Here is a 27,082-nt window from a genome sequence, read left to right as displayed (position 1 = left end):
TGTCTCTCTCTCTCTCACTCTTCTCTGTCTCTCTCTCTCTCTCTCACTCTTCTCTGTCTCTCTCTCTCTCTCTCACTCTTCTCTTCTCTTCTCTGTCTCTCTCTCTCTCACTCTTCTCTGTGTCTCTCTGTCTCTCTCTCTGTCTCTCTCTCTGTCTCTCTCTCTGCTTGTTCTTGAGCACTTGGTCTTCTGCTGTTTCCTTTTCTGCTGGTCAGATTGAGGTCTATTGAAAACAACAGCTCTGAAAACCTGTTAACCTCTGGTAATTAAAACTGGGTTTTCTTTGAAAGGATAAGAAGTTATAGTGTTGGAGTGCAGGTCTCCATGAAGGCATATCCTCGTAAATCACACGAACAAAATAATTGGTGCTGAGTGGTGAAAAACAATGGGAGGAGAGAGAAAGTGTGCAAGCACTTAACGAGGTGCATGCACACCGGCATACGGTAAGCCCATGTGTGGAAGAGACGGAAATAAACAACAGCATTGGCGGAGTGTGACTATTTGAGCAACTTAAGACACACCTTCTTGGATACAAGTCTTTAGAACTTCTAAAGGCAATAATTTTTGTCCAAAGTAAGCTGAAATAAATCCACTGTCTGGTATACAGCAGCATTTTGTTACAGAAGCTGTAACATGGTATTGACCTGTAGGGTTCCTTCTTGTAAGCTTTACCGAAAATTACTTTTGTATTTTGTATTCAATGTTTTGTAGTCCAACATACTGAGGATATATACTTCTTTCATGTGCATATGGGTCACAGGCCTAAAATCTTCCAGCCTACAATATTATTACGGTATCATTGTATTCCAGAACAGAATTATCATGTGGTCATTACCCTAGAAATATATAAATAAACAGGCTACATCTGGGCTAGGCTAACTACTCTTAGCATAATGGTTTATCAAAAACCCATGGCTATTATAGTACTGTATCTGTGCTTAAAGACGCACTCTAAGATTATATGTAATTTTTTGTCTGCTTTGCGATCTACGTCGCAATTGAGTTATTTAAAAAAATACATGTTATTTTGACCTCTTATCATCGCAACAAGCATACTGCAGCCCACAAACAAATGCTAATCTAAAAAAACGTACACGTTTGACAAAATGTTAAGCTGGTATGGGTGGAAATGGGTGTGTCCCTTTAACAAAGTGTTATTGAGTATCAGTAACCTGTATTGGTTAAAGTCTACACACAAAGAACAGTGTCTTATTGGCGAGGCAGGCATTAAATTACAGCTTATTTGGAGAAACGCTCACCTGCCAAATTGTTTGTCCTCATCCCAAAAGCGCTGGGGGCGTACGCCCTGTAAGTTAGCCTGGCAATCATCCGGCCTAATCGATAAGCTGTAATTGGTTTTCATGCTTTACAATTTGTAGAATTAGGTAAAGTGCACACTCTAATGGTGGTGGGCGGAGCGGGTCTGGGAGCTATTAAGCTACTTGTTTCAAACTACTAGAAAATCACAAAATCATTAAAAAGCCTTTACTATATATTTTGAACACTTGACATGGCGCACAATATGGCCCACACAGTGAGTCTCCCCTGACTTTAGATCAGCCTGTTATACCAGTTGATATGTCTGTGAACTGCATCCATCAGCTGTCTGCTGTTCTCTGATTGGCAGACACACATGCACACGCACGCACGCACACACACATACACACACACAAACATTTCCCCACTTCATCTTTCTTTTCCTGCTAGTCTTTCTCTCTCTCTCTCTCTCTCTCTCTCTCTCTCTCTCTCTCTCTCTCTCTCTCTCTCTCTCTCTCTCACTCTTTCTCTCTCTCGCCCTCTCTCTCCTTTTCTTTCCGTATTGCCTTAAGCACAAGACTAATGACCAAGTGGAGCACTTGAAAGTGTTTTCCAGCTGGTAGAGAGATAACAAGCACATGTTATTTACTAGTGTATTCACTGACAAACCCCCTGAGCAAGCTTTCTCCATCGGATCCACAACATCATGGAGGTAGTGTAGCTGGTTGTGAATTATGTCAGACTGAACTCAATTCCTGCATAACCATGGTAGACTGGGACATATGTGACTATCCCATATTTTCCAGTGCCTGAGACGGTCTAAAATAAGCAGTACTGTAGGTGCAGGATTTATTCAGATTAATTGGAAGGTTCTTGAAATGCTTGGTTCTGACATACTTGGAATACATGTTGAATATGATGTGGGTGCGAATGACCCAAAACACCAGAGAATAAGGAATAAGAACTAGTTAATTACTCAATGGACAGGGGGATGAACAGACAGACCCAGGCCCAGATTGAACTTGGCTTCTAAGCTGTGGGTTACTTTCAGATATCAGTCTTGTTAAGATCTCTAATAAGAGTCAATTCATCCAGGTATTCATTCAGTCATTTAGCAGACGCTCTTATCCAGAGCGTCTGCCAGCAGTCTTGTCTGTGTGTAGCTGAAGATGAATCTACATCTTTGACAATCAAAGACACATTGATTTCAAGGAGATTGTGTTTGGTCTCATTGAAAATCGCCTCAAAGGTCTTTTGAGCTTACATAATGCAGCCACCCGGTATCCTCAAGAAGTTGTGTGTGTCCCCTGCAAAGTGTTCTACACCAGATTCCAGCAATGGGTGTGACCTTGAGAATGTTTGGCAAAGACGGATACCTTTGGAAATATAAAAAGGGGTGGTTCAAAACCAGCACGCCCGAGGATGCCTCCAGGCTGCCAGGATGTTCTCCCCATGCACAGATTTTGTAAGAACATGGATGTGGCCCGGCTCCCACTGGGCAGAGCCAGAAGGCTTCTCCTGGATGGCTGAGACGGTCACAGAGGGAAACAAAACTTCCCGTCACAGACTCCTGATGCTTATTCTCTCAGACAAAATACGTGAATCCATGACCAACTCTCTCCCAGCGAGAGACACAGAAAGACAGGGGTCGAGCTCCTAGCAGCTCCGCCCACATGGGTTGTTTGTGCGTCCGAACAGAAAACGGCACTCGCCTGACAAGTGTTTAAGGGTGGCAAGCAGTGTGACATGGGTGACAGGACTCCATTAAAGAATCGCTGTGGGGGGTGAGATTACAGCGCCAGTCACTTGATATCCCGGTAAGTGCCGGCGCCACGCACAGGTAGAGGCTCCGCATTCAATTTCCCATCCATAACCATCTCTAACAGCCAGGGGACAGAGGCAGGCCATCTTCATAACAAAGCTGGCTGAGCGAGTGCGGTTGTGGTGTTGGAGAGAGAGCTCTCCAGGAGTGATGGGACATGGACTCGGCTTATCCCCTGAAATATGGCAGCCCTTCACCTGCACCCCCTTGGATGTATCTGCAGTGATGGCCCCCTCACCGATGGCCCCCTCACCGATGGCCCCATTTAAATGCATGAAGCGTCTCTTCCGCCGAGCATAAAAAAGATTAAAGAGATGCCTCTTTTTCCAAGGGTTTCTTTGCTCTATAACAGTGGCGGCAGCAATCCGAGCGGAAAAAAAGGAATACTAAATTGTTTCTTTCATTAAAACATCAAGGAGTTGGTTTCGTTCCGAGGTTCAAAGGGGACAGACGTTTTTTGCGTAGCGGTTGCCTGTCGATTGGATTCTCTTTCCTTGACTTTCTCTCTTTTTCCGGGCTTAACGTTGGAGTAATGGGCGAAGGTACATCTGTCCGTTGTCCCTAGAGGGTGGGCGATGAGCTGAGGGTTGGAGGGGGACCTTTGGCAGCTTTACTGTTCGCCCCCACTCACCATGCTGAGGCTGAGACTAACACAATATCCGTGACAATAGGCCAGCCACATCGAAAGCCTTGGTGAAGTGGTGGTGGGAGGCAGAGAGAGGACTTCCAAGGCACTGCGGAAAGGTTCTGATAGTCCCAGGATAATTGTTAAAAGGTCACTCCTCCTCCCTCTCCCTTGCTCAGATTCTAAAGTAGACGGCCTACACAGCCATACAGAACACACACACACACACACATACAGGAGTTGCTCTTTAGAGTGGCATGGGGGCTTTACTACCTCTTTAGTAAGTGCTTTGGATATTCTTAAATACCACATCTTTGTGAACGGATTGTGTGTGTTCTTGTGTATTAATGTGCGTGTCTTCATGAGTGTGAGAGTGGGGGTGGGGGACTATGTGTTTTTCCTTATGTGTGTTTGTGGGAGAGAAAGATCAAAAGAAAAAGAAAGAAAGATGGAAGGCTGTGTCGGTGTGTGTCAGTATTATGACATACATTATGTGGGTGTATTGGTTTGTGACAAGATGCGAAGGAGGAGATATTGAATGGCCCATATAATTTGATGAGCCACAGCAATGGAGAGGCTCACTTCTATTAAAAGATATTGGGTTGTAACTATAATCACTGGTATCACACCAATAACCCCTGATAATAGACAGAGTAAACACTGTCATTGGCACAATCAAATCATAAAAAAAACACCAAAATATATCTAACTAAAATCGTTTTTCGAAGGTAACATAGGGTGGGAATCAACAATACTGAAATGTAGAGTACAGGTATAATAATTCTTTGACGTTTTTCAAGAGAAGAAATGTGTAGAACACTTCCAATGGCATGTTTCCTCAAACACTGTCAGGCAGTCGTTTTTATAAGAACAATCTAATTTCCTAGACTGAGATGCATATTCTATTGGATTTTGCAGCTGTATTGTGTCTTGGCTGTTGCCTACATGAACATGGTGTATTTCAGAGTGCTGTGTAACAAGGTCATATAAGTCTGAGAGCTACTGCAGAGGCACAAACTCTTCAGATCCACTTCACACTTCCTGGGTTCTGTGGTGAGGGGAATGCAATTATATGCCTGAAAGTTGGGATTGTTTATGTGTTGAATTTGTCTTTCTGTATTGTTTTGCGATGGGAGATGAGATCAAATGAGATTTGAATCTGTCTGTAGACCACAGTCTTCTGTACATCACAATACAGTGATTACTTTAATTGGAACACTTTAAGTACCTTCACGCACATCCTGTAAACATGGTTGGCATACAATTTCTTTATCCATGTGTGGCCCCTGCATTGTGCTAATGGTCGCTCCGTTAATTTATATTTGAAATTATTTGCATTCTTCAACAAAGAAAGAAAATGCTGACGTTAATTCATAATCTACCAAATCAATCCCGATTAGCATCAGCTGACAAAGCTGTGCCATTGCTGAGGCCTAGAAAAAAAAGAAAAGAGGAAAAAGGACTGAAAAGAAAAACAGCTTACTGCTGCTGGCTGGAATAGAAGCCCACCCAGAGATCAATCCTATTGACATATTTCAATGGTCTCCCAACATCTGGCTCAGGACCAAAGTACACTCACGCTCACGATAACACACTCTCAGAGACAAAAAGACACACACACACACACACACACACACACATACACACACTCACTCACTCTCACACACCCGCACACACATGTACGCACACATGCACTCAAAGCAATTTTGACATCCTCTGGCTAATAGCAAACACCAAAGTCAACACATGCTCGAAGGAAGCTTACTGAACAATCACACAGGGGCCTCAATGCTCAATGACCAAACACTGACCAGACTGGGTTTGATCAAAATCAAAAGGGAATGGACTGGAAAGCTCGAACTATTATGATTCTCATCCTGTTCAACGACCCTGTCTGCCATCGGCTGGATGCCACCCCGCCAAGACCATAGCTCTATTATCCCCAGTAAATTTACTTTGTCTCATCATTTGTTTTCCAATTACGCTCGGCTGTCCGTGCTAGCGGAAAATTGTCAGTTTTGGTTATGTGAACGCGATCTTCAGTCTCTAACTCAAGACAATGTCAGGGACAATTGGAACATTTTCATATTGTAAAAAAAATGAAGGTGAAAAATAGGCTGGTCTACTTTGCTTTAGTTTGGGAGTGTTCTGTTGTTTGCCTTATTCAATAGCAAAACAAAACAAGAAGGATTTGAACGCTGTACTGGTTTCACACTCTGCTCTGTACAGTATCTGGAGGTAATGCATTTCCAGTGTACCAGAGGTGGTTTGAGGTCCGCATTTCCTCGGTTTGTGCCATAACCCTGAATGAAGTCTTGAACTGAAGGCCCAGGCAAGCAGTACAAGCATTCACCCAGACTGAGTTCTTATCTGCTAGTCCAAACCTGTGTTCCAACCTCAATCTCAACCACATCGCAAAAATGCAGATACTCCCTTTCCCAGCCAATCAATACTTTATTCCAGGGTGTGAATTGAACAAGGGATAGAACCGAAAAAATAGTGGCCTGATCATATCTAGCTGGTTTAATCAGGGTTGTAGGTTTGTTTTCAAATGTGGGTGGAACGAGGATGCAGCAGTTAAATATAATTTAAATATATAATTTTTCACAAAAAGTGGGGGGTACAGATTTGCAGTTTTTTTTTAAAGTGGGTGGGACATGTCAATGTATGATGGAACGTATGTTCCTGGGTTTAATAGTGAAACCAGAGAATAACAAGTGGAGCGGAGGAAGAGATGGCTGCACGGAAGAAAACAATATAATCAATGTTTAGCTACACAGTATATGTCACATTAGGAGTGATGAATGTGCGGCTGAATAGGAACACAGGAAGTCCAGCAGCCGTTTCAATGATCAAGAGTTCCATGAACAGCGGACACAATGGATTCTGGGAACTGACGGCACTTTGCTGGAACAGATCCACTTTGAGCCCCGCACAAGCATCAATTCATGTATTGACCTTTACGGGCCATTATTGGATCATCTTTTAAGTTCATGGTATGAAGATGTTTTTCCCTGTGGTTGTAGGCATTTGTAAATTGATATTGTCGTAAATCACATGGTTCTATGAGGTAGTGTTTCTTGCGAGGGAGTGGGGTCACAGTTATACGGTAGATAACACGCCAGTAGAGCTCCACAACTATCTAAAATCTTCCATCACTGATCAGCGATATGATTTTTGAGTCACCTTTGACATAATCATCAGGTTAAAATGAGATGTATGTATGACACCATGATGTTCAAAACACTTGGTGACACTGATATCAAGGGATAAATAAACTAGAACATGCTCAGATATGTGTTTTTGGGTGTACCCGGAGTGGGATGGGGGGATCTTGAGACAAAGTGCAGTGTACTGTATAGCTATCAGTGAATGGCAGGCGCCTATAGAGTCTGTTGGTTCACATGTTGTGCCACGTTCCATTTCCATCCTCAGAGAGACAAGGAGTCAGGCGGTCGGACTATTTGACAGCAAATGTTCAATCACCTGTCCATCAGGACTCCATATAGAATGAGAACTTATTTGAGATGCAAAGCAGATGCTGAGATAGTCTGCCGCTCAATGGGAATAGACCAAAAACAAACAAGCTATCAAATCACAGCAAGCGCGAAGCTCGTCTGTGCCAGATGAACAACAACAAAAAAATCACAAAATGCCTCAATTTTTGTTTCTGCCTTGTTTGGTCCAATCCAATCGACTCTGGGCTGGTACTAGTGGTTTGAGTCTTCTCTGGGCTGGTACTAGTGGTTTGAGTGTGCTCTGGGCTGGTACTAGTGGTTTGAGTCTGCTCTGGGATGGTACTAGTGGTTTGAGTCTGCTCTGGGCTGGTACTAGTGGTTTGAGTCTGCTCTGGGCTGGTACTAGTGGTTTGAGTGTGCTCTGGGCTGGTACTAGTGGTTTGAGTCTGCTCTGGGCTGGTACTAGTGGTTTGAGTGTGCTCTGGGCTGGTACTAGTGGTTTGAGTCTGCTCTGGGCTGGTACTAGTGGTTTGAGTCTTCTCTGGGCTGGTACTAGTGGTTTGAGTGTGCTCTGGGCTGGTACTAGTGGTTTGAGTCTGCTCTGGGCTGGTACTAGTGGTTTGAGTCTTCTCTGGGCTGGTACTAGTGGTTTGAGTCTTCTCTGGGCTGGTACTAGTGGTTTGAGTCTGCTCTGGGCTTGTACTAGTGGTTTGAGTCTGCTCTGGGCTGGTACTAGTGGTTTGAGTCTGCTCTGGGCTGGTACTAGTGGTTTGAGTCTGCTCTGGGTTGGTACTAGTGGTTTGAGTCTTCTCTGGGCTGGTACTAGTGGTTTGAGTGTGCTCTGGGCTGGTACTAGTGGGTTGAGTGTGCTCTGGGCTGGTAATAGTGGTTTGAGTCTGCTCTGGGCTGGTACTAGTGGTTTGAGTCTTCTCTGGGCTGGTACTAGTGGTTTGAGTGTGCTCTGGGCTGGTACTAGTGGTTTGAGTGTGCTCTGGGCTGGTAATAGTGGTTTGAGTCTGCTCTGGGCTGGTACTAGTGGTTTGAGTCTTCTCTGGGCTGGTACTAGTGGTTTGAGTCTGCTCTGGGCTGTTTCAGCTGTGTGCGTGTCCTCACCTTGGACGATAAGGTAGACCTGGGAGGTCTTGGGCTGCTGTTTGGTCTGGATGGAGCAGGTGTAGGAGCCCTCGTCATACACGTCCACCTTCTGGATGCGCAGGCTGTACTCCAGCTGGCCTTTGGTCACCAGGTCCACCCTCGGGTCCAAGGACCACTTGTCGGAGCCGGCGAAGATGATGTTGGAGCGATTAAGCCAGGCCACTTTGGATATCTTGTCATCCACATAACACCTGGGAACACAGCAGAGGGAAGAAAGTGAAACAATTAGAATACATTTTCTTAATTTCTTTCAATTACATATCCATAATAACAGAATTCTGGAAAAGGGGACCGATACCATACTAAAACATGAACAATAGATTATCCTCTTAGTCAACTGTAGATATACAGTTTGGTCTCAAACACATGTCATTTCTGATATCCAGTCTTATATGGACTCATTATTCAGAGCTGTGCATTTGTTACTGAATACATCATATGAGGATATGAGGACCACACTGTGGTGAGACCACCACAAGAAGAACAAGAGATAAGTTCTTCCAATCGAGAAATGCTCCTCTTATCCCTCAGCTCGCATGGGGATGGTCCGTAACCTAAGCTCCCCTTCTATCACTCCACCTCGGTCCTCTCTCCTTCCCCCCCCTCCCCTGATCGCTCTCTTCTTCCCTCTCCCCCCCCCCCCCCCCCCACTCGCTCGCTCTCTCCTTCCCTCCCCTGATAAATACATCTAACAGAACAGTGAGTTGTGACACGCTGATGAAAAAGGACGCCGGCATCCTCTTGTTTGCCTCGATCGTGCAACAGCGTGTCAGAGCGTGGCGCCAAGGAAGGCCCGTAGAAGATGCGGGTGGAAAGAGGAGCGTCTGCTTAATGAATAAATGGAAATGAAGCGGGCCGTCGGAATCAATGAGAATGGATATCATGCAAAATACACTTTGGAAGACGACGCGCTGCGCATGCTAATGCCGACTCACTCGGTCGGGAATGGCCCACGCAGTCTTGGCACACAGAGAGACAGACCCATCGGCAGGCACCCGGAGATGTTCTTATTTGACCTGTGTTGTAGGGGCTGCTGTTCTGGACTCCCCAAAACAAATAAGCTGCTCGCCCAACATCATTTTGACAAGTGAGCTACACTTAAGAGTTTCTTTGCTCCATAAAAGCCTCTCCACCTCCAGGATTTCTAGATGAGAGATGTTGAGCGTGTGTTTCACCTGGATCATCAGTTGCAGTATAAACCTAGTATCTACAGTGTAACAGCTGGACACTCGGGACAAAGTCCAGACATCTGCAGCTCACATCCAGGTCTCCACACCATGGAAGATCTCGAGCTAAACACAATGATCTTCCTGCCTTGGCCTCTGTTACAGTTCTATAGTTACATCAGCTCTCCGCTGTCCAGGAGCCGATAGATCTGACAGACCTCACTTCTACCTCAGGTGGCCTGGGCTGCAGATAAAGGAAGAAAGTGGAGGGGTAGTGAGCAGAGGGAGGAGGGGGAGAGAGGGGGGGGGCATCTCTTCCTTGCTCACCTGCAGCCCATCTCACACCAACAGCCCCAACCACGCACATCTTATATCAGTACAAGCGGTTCCTTCTGCAAGTTAACAAGGTGCTGCCAGGGAGGCTGCGGTCTCTCCGCTCCTCTCCTGGGCAAGGATGAGGCTGCGATGTGATGAGGCTGCGCTGTGATGGGCCTTGATTAGGGCAGTGCTGTTGGCCTCGTGAGTGTGTGTGTGCGCGTGTGTGTTTGTGTGTGTGGGAGGGGTCAAGCATTGAGCCCGGAAGGGGAGCTGTAATTAGGAGGAAGTGCCAAGATTGACAGCACACCTCAGCTCCCCCTCCCCTCTCCAGCAACCATCAACTTGAATTTGCAATGCAGTCTGCCTACTCTCACCTAAAGCCCTTGTGGTGTGGATCATACCATTGCAATAATGTGTATGGGGGTCATGTATTTCCCCTCCAGCTTCAGTCCACTTATACTGGACCTGTGTGCTTATGAATGTACCCTACTCCTTCTAAAATATTTACAATATGTGTGTGTGGGAGTCAGTTGGCTGAGCGGTGAGGGAATCGGGCTAGTAATCCGAAGGTTGCCAGTTCGATTCCCGGTCATGACAACTGACGTTGTGTCCTTGGGCAAGGCACTTCACCCTACTTGCCTCGGGGGAATGTCCCCGTACTTACTGTAAGTCGCTCTGGATAAGAGCGTCTGCTAAATGACTAAATGTAAATGTGTGGAAAATAGCCTGTACATTTATCAGGTTAACATTTTTCTAATATTTATTTTTGTCAGGTTTCATGCTTTATTGGAAAGCTTGTAATTGAAGTGTAACAGGAAAGGTAGAGATAGAGAGAGAGGGAAAGACATGCAGCCAAGGGCAAAGGCCAAATCCAAACCCTGGCCGCTGGATAAGGCCTCAGCCTACGTGGTACGTGCACTTATCCAGTGAGCTACCGGGGAGCCCCCATATAACCTTTTAATGACCTCAAAGCACCTTACAACTGCCCAGAGTAAAGCCTAAAAACCCAGTGGCTGACATTCTCCCCTTGACGTGAGGTGTGTGGATTTGTGTGTGATGTGTGATGGATTTGTGTACACTGTGTGTCATCTTTAAAACCCATCTTTCTCTCAGTATGTGGCGCATAAAGGAAGAGAGGGAATTAAAAGCAGCATAGAGAATTGGTGTCAGGTCACTCTTCCTGTGGCTCTCAGCCCTTCTTGGTCCCAGATTCCCTTAGGTAGCAGGTTAAGAGTATTTCCGGTAAGGTCTTGAGGGCTCCCTGAAGACAAGGCTTAACCAGAACATAACATTTATTTTGAAATCAGGACAAATTTGACCATTACTGCACAAAAGACAGTCCTCAAAGGAAAGTACAGGAAAATAATACTATACCCAGGTACTTTACATCTGAAACCATGGAAATACAGGAGAGTAATGCTATACCCAGGTACTATACATATGAAACCATGAAATGCTTGTTTATCTTGAGATGAAAAACATCAAAATGAATTACAGTCCCGAATGCCTGTTCGTGCACGCTGAACATGATCATTAACAACGTAATGAATGTGCTACTTGTGAATTTCATTATAGCCCACTATCAGTAAGGAATCTAGCTAAAGGGGCCCCATGAAGCAAAACAAGGGGTGCTCTACTGTGAATATGTGTGTCTAGGAACAAACAAAAAATGAACAAAGCTTAACCATTATTAGTCAGCCCCCTAAACCCTTGTTGACATTGTCGGCAAGGGTCATCCTAATTATTTTGACTTGAAAGGTGCAACGATACATTTTTTAGGTCTGGTTGAGAACTACCAAAAGAATAATAAAGCTAAGCTTCAAGAAAAGCTTAAGGCAAAGTGTATCTTTGTGTTGACATACTTGAAAGGGATTGCAATCATTAAAGAGGGGCACCTCCTAACCTCCTTGTGAAACGATCTATCCACTCTCCTGATGGGAAGCCTGCTGGAGACCTACTGGCAGGTGGTACAGCTTCATAAACATCCTAGCTATGCTATAACTGGTATGAGTGAGGAGTGTTGCATCAGCAGAGAGAATGAAGAGAAGGAGGAGGATTTAGAAAAGGACAAACAAGGAAGAGGAGTGAGGAGGAGGAGGAAGTGACAATGTACAGTTGAACATTGACAGCACAGTTGTGACTTGTCACCTGGGCGTGCTCCTTTCACCTCTCCCTGACTCTTCCAGTTCGACTCCCCAATCACTTTGCACCTCACCACTAAAATGTCTCCTACCTCCCACCCCTCCTCCCACCCCTCCTCCCACTGAAGAACCTAGTCTTCTCACTGAGGGGGCTCCATCTGGTATGCCGTCATTCTGAGACAAGATTCTGAAATGTTCAATCAATAAAGACACATATGGACGGATTTAAAATTTATTTCACTTGATATTACTTAACTATCAGACAGGGAGCCATTAAACACCTATAAAACATTCAAATGTACTATATATGGGAGGTCAGATGGCTGAGCGGTTAGGGAGTCGGGCTATTAATCAGAAGGTTGTTGGTTCGATTCCCCGCCGTGCCAAATGACGTTGTGTCCTTGGGCAAGGCACTTCATCCTACTTGCCTTGGGGAGAATGTCCCTGTACTTACTGTAAGTCGCTCTGGATAAGAGTGTCTGCTAAATGACTAAATGTAAATATATTCAAACTGTATATACAGTAAACACATATACAATAGAGTACTGTGCAAACGTGATGGTATGGCCTCCACAGAGCCAGTCTGGGACTGCATGAAAAAGCAACTGAGAGAGTCTGAATCCACAGAAGAACTGTGGTTATTTCTCCAAGATCCAGTAGATACTCCTCACAACCATATTGAAAGGGATCTCATCCCTACCCATAACCTCCTGCACTCTCTTTAACATGCAATATGAAGCCACAGGATCGGTTGCTGTGGGTGAGAGAGTACTGCTTGGATACAAAACCCTCCTGACAGATGGGGCTTTAGGGAGGCACAGACAGGTGGATGTATGGGCAAGGACATGCTACCACTATTAAAGTGCTAGATATGATCTCTATTGCTCTCTTTCTCTCAGTTTCTCTCTCTATGTCTCTCTCTCTCTCTCTCTCTCTCTGTCTCTTTGTCTCTCTGTCTCTCTCTCTCCTCTCTCTCTCTCTCTCTCTCTCTCTCTCTCTCTCTCTCTCGCCCTCCGTCTGCTCCTCTCTCTCTATGTCAATCTTTCTCTCTATCCAATGTACCCCCTCGATGTATAGAGAAAACATCTCCAATTGGGTAAATAGTACATACACGTAACATTTTCTATACATTACATGCATTAGTTTCTCTGTGGGGCGCAGGGGCTGTGCTCCACAGAGTCCAGATGATGTGTGTGTACAACGAGCCAAAGAGGCTAATGCATGAACAAAGGGAGGGAAGGAAGGGGAGGGTGACTCCATGATGGCGAGGTCACTGTCATTACTGCTGATGATATGTATTTACTTGACATCAGCACAGGTCCCAATGCTTCTCCTCCTACTCCTGCACCGTGTAATCACCAGCCTCGCCATGAACCCTGTTGCAGGAGGCAGGTGGCACTGGCCTGGGCGAAGCAGGATCGTGGCCGTGACTCACTCTCTCCCTCCCTCCCTCGCTCTTTCTCAGACCCACCCTCTTCTTCACTCGTTATTGTTGTTTTCTTTCTAAACCTTCCTCTCTTTCGCTCTTCTTTTTCTGTTCCTGTATCGTCTCCTCGCTCTCTGTCTCTCTTCCTCTGGGCAGATCACAAATCACGCCATGGGCCCTTTATTTCCAGCATGTGATTTGAGAGCACATGGTCCTTTAATGGCCCTTGGATGACAAGTATTGCTCCATTTTACCAAGACCCTCTGCCGATCCTGCAAGACACCTTGATATTTCTCCTGTCATACCCTAGGTCTTTCACTACTTTCTACCAAAAATTTGCAGAGTATAATGTACATCTCAACTTTGATGGCTTTGGCCTTGGGGGAGGGCTTCAAAGGTTAGGCAGCGTCAGTACAGAGGTCAGGATATGCTTTCATTTGATTGACAGCTGTCATCTCCTATGAGAAGGTCAGTTCCCTTCCGTCATGGTTTGCAAAGCGGGAGGAATGGTTCGTTCACATGCCAGTGGGAGTTACCATGGGAGCTGAAAGGTTGACGGCTCCTTTATGAAAATCAACAATCTGACATAGACACTGGATAGCCCAGTTACACCTGTCATTATGATGCATTGGTGCCATGCCAGATTGACTACACTGGTTAATATACAAGATACAACCCCAAAATCATGTTCCTTGCTTGTCCCTCCCTTTTTAGGTCATACTTATCAGTTGGTGAAACAGCACCAAGAACTGCTTCCTAAATACCAATGACAACAAGCGTTGTTGTTGCACTATACCACAATTGGCCAGATATCCAAAATGCAGATAGGAATAAATTAAAGGAATAAATGGTAAAAAATTATTTTAGTTGAGGATCCTGGATAAGATAGGAGATAATGGTCAGCAGCACAGATACACTGGTGTGTGTTTGCTAGCTGTGTGTACAGTCTGAGGTGTGTCCTAGCTGTGTGTGCAGTCTGGGGTGTGTCCTAGCTGTGTGTACAGTCTGGGGTGTGTCCTAGCAGTGTGTACAGTCTGGGGTGTGTCTTAGCTGTGTGTACAGTCTGGCGTGGGTGTCAGCTGTGACGCAGGTGACTCTCTTTTCTTGTTAATGACACTATGCACCGTCCCTCTAATGCGACGGGTATTAGTTCAATAGTACTTTGATAAATGACTCATAATTAAAAGTACATGAAACAATTATGCTCCAAGCCTCCCACTAATGGGGCAAATGGGGATCATTTTATGTGGGTAAATTAACTCAGGTATGCATCCACTATGTAAGCCTAATGGCATTAGCAAGCCACCTTGCACTTTCACATGGTCTCCCATTGCAGTAACTGTCAGGAGTAATTGTCTTTCTTCTAAGTAAAACAGTAGCACTTTCTTCTATTTTTGAAGTTTAAGAAATAAACAAATGTGTGTGCGCGATATTCTTTAAAATATACAGATGGTGGACTCCTCCTTTAAGCATGTTTGATTAAAGTGGCTTGTCATCCCTCCTGCTAGAAGAAAAGCAAGACTGATTTTATGAAGAAGAAAAAATGTGTTTTAGTAAAGTAACGGTCCAGATCTATCACAGATACAGTACTTAATTTAACTAAATCAAGCCCAATCTCTATATAAAAGGGAGTGTTTGGTGTTGCGTAAAATAATCCTGGCCTACTCACTCACACTACCTCATCAGCATATCTGATAGATGGATTCTGGGTAATGATGCGACTCTACATTATAACAGCCGGAACATTCTCTACCGAGATGAACACACCCCAATCTCTCTGACTTTCTTTTAATTGCTTTCTTTCTGAGCAGGCATACGTGAAGGGGGGATTTCTTGCTCGCTGTTCCTCAGAGCAACTGTTCCATGAGATAATGCCAAAAAGGCTGATTTGCAATAACAGGAGAAACAAGCAGAGGTACTGTGTTCCTCACTTACCTACCTTTATTCCTCTGTCTGAGCTACTAAATGAAAAAAAAAGAAGAAAAAAAAGCAAGTACTGTACGTATTAATATTCTTAAATGTGTGTTTAGTGTAAAAAATAGTACACCAATGAAATGTAATTTCATCAGGAACCATGATTAATCATAACCCTTCAGTGTTGACAATAATAAACTTATCTTCCTTGGTAGGACGGAAATTGGACTTGTACACTCAAGCAGCAGAGATGTTTCCCGGCTAGATCTCAACATCATTGTCGCAAACTAACACCATTTGTCATGGGACCAAATCGGTTCCCACAGAATGTGACAGGTCACAGCATCTCTGCTATGTTCCCGACTGAGCCATTCTCTGAAGATGAGCAACATCCATCCAGGCAAACGAGCAAGTAACACATCTCGAACACTTCCCTTTCTTCTACCCATCTCACTCCTCTTTCTGGAAAACATCTCTTACCACCCTCACACATTCCCATAGATGATTACAGGCAGAAACCAGTTAAATGACTCCCCAACTTGCTGATTTTTATTTCACTTGAAGTCCAGCCTTTGAAGCTCCAGCTCACTTCAAGTGAAAAACCCATTTTGTGGGGCCAATTTCTAGCTGTCACAGGTAGCTGGGGATTGACCGTGGAACGTGGAGCATATCACTTGAAAGTGACGGGGAAACGGGTAATGGCTTTGCATCGTCCACATGCTGCTGTCGCCTCCCATAAGCACCTTGTTCACTCAGGGGAAGGTCCTTAAAGCTAAACGCACTTGGAGGGTGTAAAGATGTGAACCCCAACTTGGCCTGCACCCGCTACCGTCTCCCTGTCTTAGGAGGAGTGGAGAAATAACCAACTGTGTACAAGAAGCGCGCACCCATACACACACATCACCTGCGCACACACACACACGCACTAATACACACACATCACCTGCACGCAGACATACACACACAAATACACACTCGAATGCAAGCACTACTGCACGCACTAACGTAGGCACACACACACAAACATGACTGACACCAGAAGCAGAAAAAAAACCTTCTAAACAGTTCAGAGATCGCAAGAGCAAGGTTTGCCATTGTCTTTACCTCAGAACAGCTAAAACTGCAGATGATCGTCAATTTAATTACTGTTATATTCACCACCTATTACCAAAATGTATCTCACAGGAAACCTTAGAGGAAATTAAATCGATTCCTCGAAACTTATAGTCCTGCATTGTACTGTAATCAGTAAACAGGTGGCAAAGAAAAAAGTAAGGTTTGCTAACTTTGCTAACACCTGCATATGGTGCCGTTACGTGAAGAAGGGTGCAAGATTTAACGAGTTGACTCACATGCCACATGGTGTTAACAGGAAATGATTACCTATGTGTGTGCAATATCACATGCTCGCAAAGCAATCAACATACATTTATGTAACCTTTTTCCCCAGCAAAAGCGATGTGGAACGCTGACCAATTCAATCGTAGTGTTTATGATAACAAGTGCTAAGAGACCGGTTGAACTCATTATCATCCATGAATCATGTTGTCATCTCCTGCACATACAGATGGCTTGTATTGCTGTATCAAAACCTTATATAATACAGCCTAGTACAATAAAAACATATGTTTGTAATCTCTTTACAGAGGTGCTCATTATAAATCACAGTTTTGGTAAAGATAAAAAAACTGTCATGTTATGAATATCAAACTGTAATTGAAATGCCTCTCCTCCCCAGTTCTGAGCATCATAGTACTTTTTCCTCTAATTTGAACAAACTTGCTCACCACAACGTGATCTGATGACAAATAGAAATAATCCATTAACTGTGTTGCTGCTTAAAAGAAACACTATAAATAGAACCTCCTTTTATTTGTTTTCATCAGTTTATCAGGAGTGTCCGTTGAGTCATGAGTCAATATGGTTCATTATTAGAATACACATAGATATATCAGCATATGATATCTAGTTGCAGTGATGTTGGCTGAAGAAAGCTTTGTTTTGTTTTACTTTCAAAAACCCAATCATGTATGAATGCTGTCTGAGTGTTCGTCTGTTCTTCACAGATATCAGCCATCTACAGACTGCTTGCCGTCAGGGTCTCCGTTTGTAGATGAGTGGTGAGTGTGTTCCTGCTGTTGGTGTTATTCAATTGATGACGGGGCTAGCGCTGGGGGTTGACAGAAGACAAAGCTCTAGATGAATGCGTCAAATCCAAGCTGTAGAACACTAATGATCGCTCTGAGTGTGTGTGTGTGTGTTTGGTGAGCTGTGGCAGTAGTGATGATAGGTGACCAAACATTTACATTACATTTACATTTAGTAATTTAGCAGACGCTCTTATCCAGAGCGACTTACAGTAAGTACAGGGACATTCCCCCGAGGCAAGTAGGGTGAAGTGCCTTGCCCAAGGACACAATGTCAGTTGGCATGACCGGGAATCGAACTGGCAACCTTCGGATTACTAGCCCGATTCCCTCACCGCTCAGCCACCTGACTCCCCAAACACGTTAGTATGAGCTGGAGATTTTGAGTTGGTGTGTTAGTTGGATATGCCATTTATCTAGGAGGCGAGGGAGTGATGTGTTGGATATGTGTGTGTTTAGACGGGTGATTCGTCTAGACTTTATGTCTACTTATTTGTGTTTGTTGAGAATGTGAATTTAGCAAGGAGAAGCTGTGATTGTGGGTGTATGTCAATGGGTGTATATGTTTGTGTGTGTGTGGGGGGGGGGTTGCTTGTGGGTGTCGCTTAGTCACTGGGTCTAAACGGAAGATGACAAAGGTGGCAGAGGTTTTAGGGCTGTGCGAGATTGTGATATGATGAGATGCGAGGGACAGTAGTTTTGAAGGTGAACTTCAGAGAACTCTCCCGAATCCCTGTGATGGATTTTGGAGAGGCGATTTAAAGCACTTCCCCTGACTGGTCCATGGCAGAGTCGGCAGTTAATCACACTGACACTGCTCTGCTTTATGTGTCAATGCCGGGAGAGTGTGGCAGGTAGGGGACAAGGACTTCACACGGGTAATATATTGTTATTTTTAAAAACTCTGAGAACTAGCATTTTCTTCTCAACTCCAGTAGTGCCGGCATACAGTACCTCTCACTAGCATACATTTCCCTGGCAAAGGGAGTCAATTGGACACAAACCCCCCTCCTATGCTAAATTTAGGATGACATAACAAGCACAGAGACCCCACTCTCATGAAACATTATGACACTTATCCGTTGACTTGATTATAGCACATTTCAGAAAGCCAGAAGCCTATTAGCTGGTGGCTTAATGGCTTAGTTGGGAGTGAGATATGGAAACACCCCTGTTTTCTCTGCCCAGGTACTCAGCTCCAGGAACAATGTGGCCTCCTTTTGATGTGGTTCTTAGAGGCTGCCAGAGCTAGAGCCCCTCCAGGGGGTCCTTCCTGCGGGGGGAGGGGGGGAGGTGTTGAGGGGGGGGGGGGGCGGGGGCATTAGGGGAACGGTGACAAGGCAGGGCGTGGGGCGAGGAACCCAGGCACCGTCTGAGCGGACTAATCTCCACCCCTGAGAAGTCCTGGAACTCGTTTCATCATTAACCTGACACATCAGACTACAGAGACTGCTACTTCTGCTTCTCCCTACCCTACCCTACACCACCAGGCCCTGCCCCTGCTCTGACTCATCTCCAACCCCCTCCCTGCTACCCCGTCCCTCTCATTCCTAATGTCTTCAAGTTCACCAAATTGTTCTCCAAGGTAATTACGAAAAAAAATGTTTTCGCAAGGAACGAGAGAGAGAGCAAGTGAAAGAGAGAGCAGGAAAAAGAGAGAGAGGGAGAGCCTTGCAATTATCCTCCAGAAGCTTCATGGAGGTGAGTGACACTGGCACCCTTTCTATTCCTGTGTGTGTGTGTGCATGTGTGTGTATGTTGTGTGTGTGCGAGTGTGTGTATGAGTGCACCTTAGCCTCTCTGTGGCGTTTGAACTAGTTTGAGAGCGACAGAGCTGCTGTCAGCTAACTCAGCTCTGCTCCTCTGCTGCATTATTAATGATACTGTACACTGGGTGTGTGTGTGTGCGTGTGCACGTGTGTGTGTGTGTGAGAGAGAAAATGAGAGAGAGCGGCGGAGGCGCAAGAGAGAGAATCTGTCCTCGGAGGAAGGTGCTGAGACCGTCCGTCCGGAGCTGATTACCCAGCATGCTCGGCATCTAGATGTGTCTAGCATTCCGGTTGCTAGCTAATGAAGTGTCCAGCAGCCGAGGTGGATAGAGCCATCACCGAAGGTCGGCGCCAGCCCGGGGGACACACAGATACAAGACAGACCCTTATGTACCAGACCTGGTTCTGGTACATACTACTATTTGCAAACAATGTCAAATACTTGGGTGAACTTGATTTGTTTTCTTATCCACCCAGTCGCACATTTGTCTCACAGGTGCCAACAGTGAAGCTAATGAAACACACCTCAAAATTGTTGCAAGAGAGTGAGTTATATAATTGACACAGTACAGTGCAAAAAGGTCTGTAATGTGTTGTACAGTACAGACCTTTTCCATGCAGAAAGAAGGGGCAAACTGCATGTAAATGTGTGTATGTGTGAGGGGGGGCTGAGTAAACAAGATGTTTTACTATTTCTGTGTTCTGTGAAATTTTTGAAATGTGTTACAGTATACACTGTAAACAAGCATCAAATAATCATTAAACCCAACTTCATGTTTTCCACAAGCAAACATCTCTCAGTGAAACTTTACAATGGATGGAAACAAATGAGTTCAAAGTTCTCACTCACAGAAACCATTTCAATGGAATGTCTTTGTTCTCTGACAGTTTATTGACAGCATCCACCTTAGAACAGAGTTCAGAGTTCAGAGTCAGCCAGAGTCTTCATAGTGGCGTAGCTGTTGGCTTGAGTGAGTGGCAAGCGGAGGAGGCTGATCTTGAGAGCCAGTTGTCCAACATGCATGAGTTGCCTCGGGCATACTCTGGGATATGGAATGACTGTCTACTAGGGTTGCAGTTGGTTATATTGACTATAAGGTCTATATATGGCTCTCCACTGTGCTATGGGCATCTTGTCATCTTGCAGCACTGTCAGATATACATTGTGACAAGAGAATGTGCCACAAGTCGATTCCACAACCCTGTATCACAATTTCAAATGCTGAGTTCTGCATGTTGACTTGTCCCCTGCTGGGAATTCATTAATGTAATTTACATACCTTAATGACAGTGATTGTGTGTCATTTTTCACCACGAGATGAGACATAAAAAATATTGGATTCAAACCCATGATTTATGCGGTTTATGTGTGAGAGCAAAGAGAAGGCTCTAGCTGGCCTAAATCCTTCTTTTGCTTTCTCTCTTCCTCTACCAGTGTACGGCATGTCCTCACGTGGATCTGAAGAAGGATTATAGTGTTACTCCCACGGTTTTAGTGATGACCCATATCAATCTCTCCAGAATGTTCTGTTGCGACGGATGTGGCGGAGCCAAATCAGGAGGACTCAACAAAATTTCAGCCCTTAGGTGCTGCTAACCACAAGGCCGTCTGAACGCTCGCTGCGTCAGTCAGCTTTCATGGCCCCTTGACAGTTGTGATGTATCAAATTACAGTGAGTGGCAGGCACTCATTTGAGGCACGAACAACCACAGCACTATGAACTGACTGATTGACTGACTGCGTAAACTAAATCGCTGACTGAATGACTGTGACCATGTGGACAGTCAGTCCAGAGCTTGTCCACTTATTACCTCTGATCAACTATGACCCCGACTCACAGATACATATACTTCGCTGCCATGTACTTCCCGAGCATGGGATCTTGTCTTCGAGCCTATACACAACACTTCATGTCCACAAATTCAAATGATTCTATGGGCAGAACATAGTTGAATAGTCTCAGTGGGCTCTCTCTCTGGTCTCACTCATCCTCCCAGTCTCCCCTGCTGATAACTTTCCCGCCTGGGGGATGATTGTGATGATCTGACAGAGAGACGTGGGATGATCTTCACCCCCCGCAGTCGGAGAGAGAGAACGAGAGAGAAAGAAAGAGAGTGAGCGAGAGACGGAGAGGGACGTGAGAGAGAGAGGTAGAACTTCGTAGACAGATATGTATATCTGTGTCTCTTCTAGCCACACGCCATACTTAGTGCCCACTACGTGGATAGTTGTGGGGGTCGAGTTGTGTGTGTGTGTCTGTGTGTAAGGGAGAACCCTACAGCTAGGAACCCAGGGATGCCTGTCTGTCTGCCTGCTTTCCTTGACAATATGAATAACCCAGCGTCTGCCACAGAGAAATGGGGGAGATTTGTCTTTCATTTTTGCCTTGAAGCCAGACTGTGTACATCCAACAACAGCAGGCTTTGCAGTTTTCTGCTTCCTTTCCCCGCAAAACAATGTGAAAGGTGGCGCCGTTTGTCTTTGTTCTTCTTTAAGGAAGATTTAAGCATTATCTGCTGATGACAACGAACCGCAAACCACTAGCCGCATGAAATCCTGTTTGTACAGAGAGGCGAGACGAGTTTGTGATGTGTGTGAAGACCCTTACATTGAAAACCTGTGTGAGTGTGTGTGAGTGGGAGAGAGCGAGAGTGAAACAGAGAAACTGTTGTGTGTGTGTTTGTGTGTGTGTGTGTGGGGGGGCATTTTATATCTCTATGTGTGTGCACGCTCTGGCTTGCTGTCGACCCCAATCCCACCCCTCCATATTCCTAATGCATTTAAATGGGTTTGTTGCTGTCAGTCAGCGGACAGTTGAGAGATGTCTTTCATTTTGTGGCGGTCTTGCTGTATCATTTCTCTCTGCAGGCAAGGGAGAGTGCTGCTTCAGGTAAAACAACTTAATGTGTGGCAGTGAAAGGAGCCTTGTGAGAGATGGGTCTGAAGAGTTATCAGTCTGCCCCGGCTTGACAAGGGGAGGTCTGTTCCAGGGACAATCTCTCACACTGCCCCCAGACTGGAGGGGGGGGGGGGGGGGAACGGGAGGGAGGAAGGTGCAGGGTGGGAGGTTGGGGTGTGTGGGAGATGGAGGGAGGGTGATAGGGAGGGAGGGAAGATAGTTGCAGACGACTCCTAATGAGTACAGCCACTAGTGGCAAAATAGCTCTGTGTGTGTTTGTGCCAGTGTGTTTGTTGGTGTGTGTGTGATAATCATCTGTATGCAAATTGTGTGTGTGTGTCAATTGTGCCAGGGGAAACAAAAACACATGTCCTTTGATGTGATGTTGATGGTCTGTGTGAAATGTGAGAGCTAGATATTCCCATAACACAGAGGAACAACGGCAATTCAGTTCAATTGTGAATCAGCACTGCTGTGCTGGGATCCTCAACCACATAAGACGAGACCTCTGTGTGTGTGTGTGTGTTTCTGGCCATCTTTGTGTGTGCATCCATGTTCTAAGCTTTACAATAAGAAGAAAACATTAGAAAACCTGTACAGGACCCAAAGACCCACCAGTCCACTTTTGAGGCCATAAGTGAACCAAAAGCTTTCAGATGATTATATGCAATATTATGGTCTGGCTTCCCAGACATATAGTGTAATAAGCCCTTTTACCAAGCCAATGGCAACCATTAAGTCAATGGAACCTGTTAACAAAAGTAATGGATACACACTACCATGGTCAGCAAACCCTCTTTACAAAATGCATTAGAACTCAGATTAGCAAATTCAGCTTCAGGGAGCTGTCTCCTCCTAAGCATGTCTCAGGCCAGGTCATGGTTGAGGTCTTCTCTCTAAGCAGACATTGGCCACGTTAGCATGCACATAAAAACTGAGGATTTGAAATGAAAATTATGTAAGAACATATTTTTGTTTAAATGAACTAGTTTGAGAGTGTCGGGGCAATTTCTTATGGTTGTCTTTAAAACTATAGTACCAGAGAAAGGTTTGGACACAATTTCATCAAGTAATCACCTGGAATGCAATAAGACGCTGGCCATGAAAGCCGAGAGAGCGAGAGAGAGAGAGAGAGAGAGAGATGGACATTAGACCAGTGGAAATTTGTATTTTGTTCTGATGAGTCAAAATGTTCCAATCAAGCGGCGCAGTGTAGGTGAACACATGATCTCCACATGTGTACTTCCTACATGGCTACCACAGCATTCTGCATCAATACGAAGACCGTGGAGAAGACCGTGGAGAAGACTGTGGGGAAGACTGTGGGGAAGACTGTGGAGAAGACTGTGGAGAAGACTGTGGATAAGACTGTGGGGAAGACTGTGGAGAAGACTGTGGGGAAGAATGTGGGGAAGACTGTGGAGAAGACTGTGGAGAAGACTGTGGGGAAGACTGTGGGGAAGACTGTGGAGAAGACTGTGGGGAAGACTGTGGGGAAGACTGTGGAGAAGACTGTGGAGAAGACTGTGGGGAAGACTGTGGGGAAGACTGTGGAGAAGACTGTGGAGAAGACTGTGGGGAAGACTGTGGGGAAGACTGTGGAGAAGACTGTGGGGAAGACTGTGGGGAAAGTATTGAAAGAATGTCGAGAGTGTGCAAAGCTGTCTTCATTTGATTTGTTTGACCCTTTTTTGGATACAAAAATATTTCCATATATGTGTTTACATTGTTTTGATATCCTTACTCAAACTCGACTTTCCAATGTAGAAATTTAAATATAAAAGAAAATTCTTGAATGAGTTAGTGTGTCCAAATTTTGCACTCTATAGTACCGTATGACATACATTTATTTTTAAAATAAAAATGTGGCACGTCATGGTTTGTGAAAAGCCTCAAAATAAATTAATTCAAACGATAACTAAAACCCTAACTCAATCAATGCATAAAAAGGTGTTTAGTGACATATGCTGTTTGAAGTACAGTGGACCAACATAACTACAGTGCTGTAATGGATGTAATAGCTTTGTATTAAAATAAACCTTGACTGTGCATCGCCATGTCGATATTATAAATCCCTCCCCCTTACTTTAAAATAAACTTTACCCCCTGATAAGCTCCAAGCTGTGTTAATTGCTGAAATAGAAACTCGAGAGAGGACCCCTCTAGGTGCCTTCCCAGCTGCCTGCTGGCAGTTACTCAACCATTTCATCCAGCAGCAGCTAGCTAGCTAGCGAGAACTTTATTATGTTGTGGGGATTGAAGGCATGTCAGCTAGCGAAGGGAAACATCTGTTCAATTTCACACTCCTCCCGGTATCCCAGACCCACAGCAGTCGGTTCACCATTGAATATGTAGCTCTTCATCTCAGAGATGCTCTCATAGCCTTCAGCATAGCAGGGCCATCAGTACCCGGTCATTCATTTCCTTCTCAGCCGAGCTATTCCATTCTATTCTGTTCTATTTGTTTATTACTAGTTAAGAAAGAAAAGCTCAACTGTTTAATAAATCCTGACGGGAAGAACAACTAAAACCTAGACACTATTGCACAACGTGAAACAGACCTTCAGTGTTGTGCTGTTTGTGGAAAAGGAACAGCATAAGGAGTTGGACAACTACTTTTTCACTGTGGTTACATGAATTCAATATTACAGGTATTCACTTTATGCTGAGGTCTTCTTCAGGATAAGCTGTTGATATGCACTTTTAATATCCCCCTCACAAGTGTCCCTGAAATCCAATATAAGATATCAACTTATCACAGAGCACAATATCCAGGCTAACATACAAAATCAGCATATTACAGATATCTTTATTTAAAATCCTCAGGTAGGGTATGTTTATATTCCACAATTCCCAAAACAGAACACTTGAGAGTCCACGACGATAAGGAAAACTCTATCCATAGACCATGCAACACTAGTTTAAACAGGTCTTACAAGTCTGACATTGCACCGGAGAAAATTGCTCGCACACACACACACACACACACACGTTTGTATCGCTAGTCTTGCAAGGACTAATCCTTGCCCTTACCATAACCCTTACCCTAACCTAACCCTAAAACCTTCTGGTCCCCCCCCCCCCCCAAGATAACTAAACCAGTCCACACACCATTCACTCCACACATACACACCACCTCCATTAGAGCAAAGTCTAGGCCGGTGTGCAGGCGGTATTTGACAGTGGCGGTGGAGCACCGCAGGGAAATGTCACTGACATCGTGAGCTGAGAGAACTCAGAGGAAAATCGACTAAACGGATTAACAGACGGACCTGCATGGGGCGCTCCTTCTCTCCAAACATCCCAACTCCACCATCTGCCTCAGCCTGACGGGAGACAGGCAGACGGAAAGGAAGGGTGGACGGATAGGGTGGACCAAAGAGAGGAAGAGAGAGGAGTGAAGTGTTCAAGTGAGAGAGGAAGAGAGAGAGAGAAAAAGAAAGAGAGAGAGAGTAGTAACACTGCTGACAGCTAAATCTCATCTGCAATATCATGTAATCCCCCACAGAGCTGAGTGCAGCTCAGTTTGTTTCTAGAAACACCCATGGCGTGTCTTGTCTCCAAAGTGTCATTGTAAGCTTTAGATGGAAGACTACCAATGCAGCCTTTCCCTCTCAAGAACAGTAATTGATTTTATAGGAACACCGCTTATACACAGTCACATGGTGGTGCATTTTGAGTGTTTTTTTCCCCTCAGTTTCCATCAATGTGTCGCATAGAGGCTGTTACACCATTTTGCTGCAGCTTCAATGTGACAGTACTTCCAGTATTTTAAAACACTTTTAGCCGTTCTTGAAGCTCTGGGAAATCAAGCTGCACTTGAGGTACTCAAAGATTGAACTGGTTGAGACTCTAGTGAAAGTTCTACTTAAAAAGGCCAAACTTCACTCACTGTGTTGTGCTGAAAGGTCATAAAACGCTGCCGCCACAGAGCCGATTTCACATTCCAAGACTTTTCGCTAATAGTCTCTGTCCTCAGCTCTCAAGTCTTTGTCCATTAGCCAGACTCCCTGTGAACTTTCCTCCTACATTTCAGAAATTAGACCACCCCAAGGGACACACCAGACCGATAAACAGTGAATGGGTTCTTTATTCCTCGGCATTCATTACCCTATCTGCACTCTGTGTTCTGTCACTGTGCAAAGAACAATAAGTCACATCGGATATGTACAGGCAAGTGCTGCACAGATGACAGAACAACAAACCTCGCAAAGTCCTTGCAACTCCCACCAACCAGACAAGTGTTTCAATTATCCGGGCTTACTGGCTCTATCACCCTTGTCAGGCGCTCATCTCTGTCCCACACGCACGTAGACATCCACAACATGCACAGACAAAGAGAGTGACAAAAACAAGTCATTTTCGGAGTCAGGCCTTTTTCGAATGCTTCCTACATCTTCCTCTGCCACAAAGAAATTGTCATGCACTTTAACCGGGGCCATATGGAAATGGGCTGAAGGCTTGAACCACAAGCCCTCTCCTCCAGCTGTCAGATGGACCCGTGCTCATTAAATGGCCCCAATGAAACACTTCAGCTCCTCCGAGTGTGAACAATCTATAATGGCCACCTCTGACAGGGTGGTTCCGCCCACCCTGTCAGAACTTCCAACCCCTGCCAAGCAACCCAGTCCCTCCACCAATACAGGACCTCGACAGCCAAACAGGAAATAAACAGTGTGAGAGAAGGATGGGTCATTGGTTGTGAAATTGCAATGTCCTCGCTGGCACAATGCTGTCCGAATTTATCCTCTTGAGCCTCAATCAGTAAGATTTGTTTTTCTCCTAGTCATCATCCACTAATTTTCGATGCATAATCAGATTCAAATTGTCCTTATCGTTGCAATCAACATTAAATTAAAATCTCAGATACTGGACAAGGATTTTCTGAGGAGCTATTTCCAGTTTCTCAGAATCTGTTTATATGTCTGTCCTTGCCCCTGTCCCTTTATCTATCTATCATTCAGTCCTACTCCAGTCCCTGGTG

General features: G+C 44.9%; 2 protein-coding genes across 3 annotated transcripts in view; both read right to left on the bottom strand.

The window, feature by feature from the left end:
* LOC134028942 (putative uncharacterized protein DDB_G0292636) overlaps positions 1–27,082 on the bottom strand; it is a 384,233-nt gene that overhangs the window by 59,489 nt on the left and 297,662 nt on the right. The window lies entirely within an intron of this gene.
* Positions 1–27,082, bottom strand: part of lsamp (limbic system associated membrane protein) — a 266,689-nt gene that overhangs the window by 24,532 nt on the left and 215,075 nt on the right. For both annotated transcript variants that reach the window (XM_062472856.1, XM_062472855.1), the window contains one exon: positions 8,276–8,508. In XM_062472856.1, coding sequence (XP_062328840.1) covers positions 8,276–8,508 — 233 coding nt within the window. The remainder of the gene's footprint in view (positions 1–8,275; positions 8,509–27,082) is intronic.

The sequence above is a fragment of the Osmerus eperlanus genome, chromosome 11 (assembly GCF_963692335.1).
Source record: "Osmerus eperlanus chromosome 11, fOsmEpe2.1, whole genome shotgun sequence".
In the NCBI taxonomy this organism is placed as follows: domain Eukaryota; kingdom Metazoa; phylum Chordata; class Actinopteri; order Osmeriformes; family Osmeridae; genus Osmerus; species Osmerus eperlanus.
This window is presented reverse-complemented; position numbering and strand designations above follow the sequence as displayed.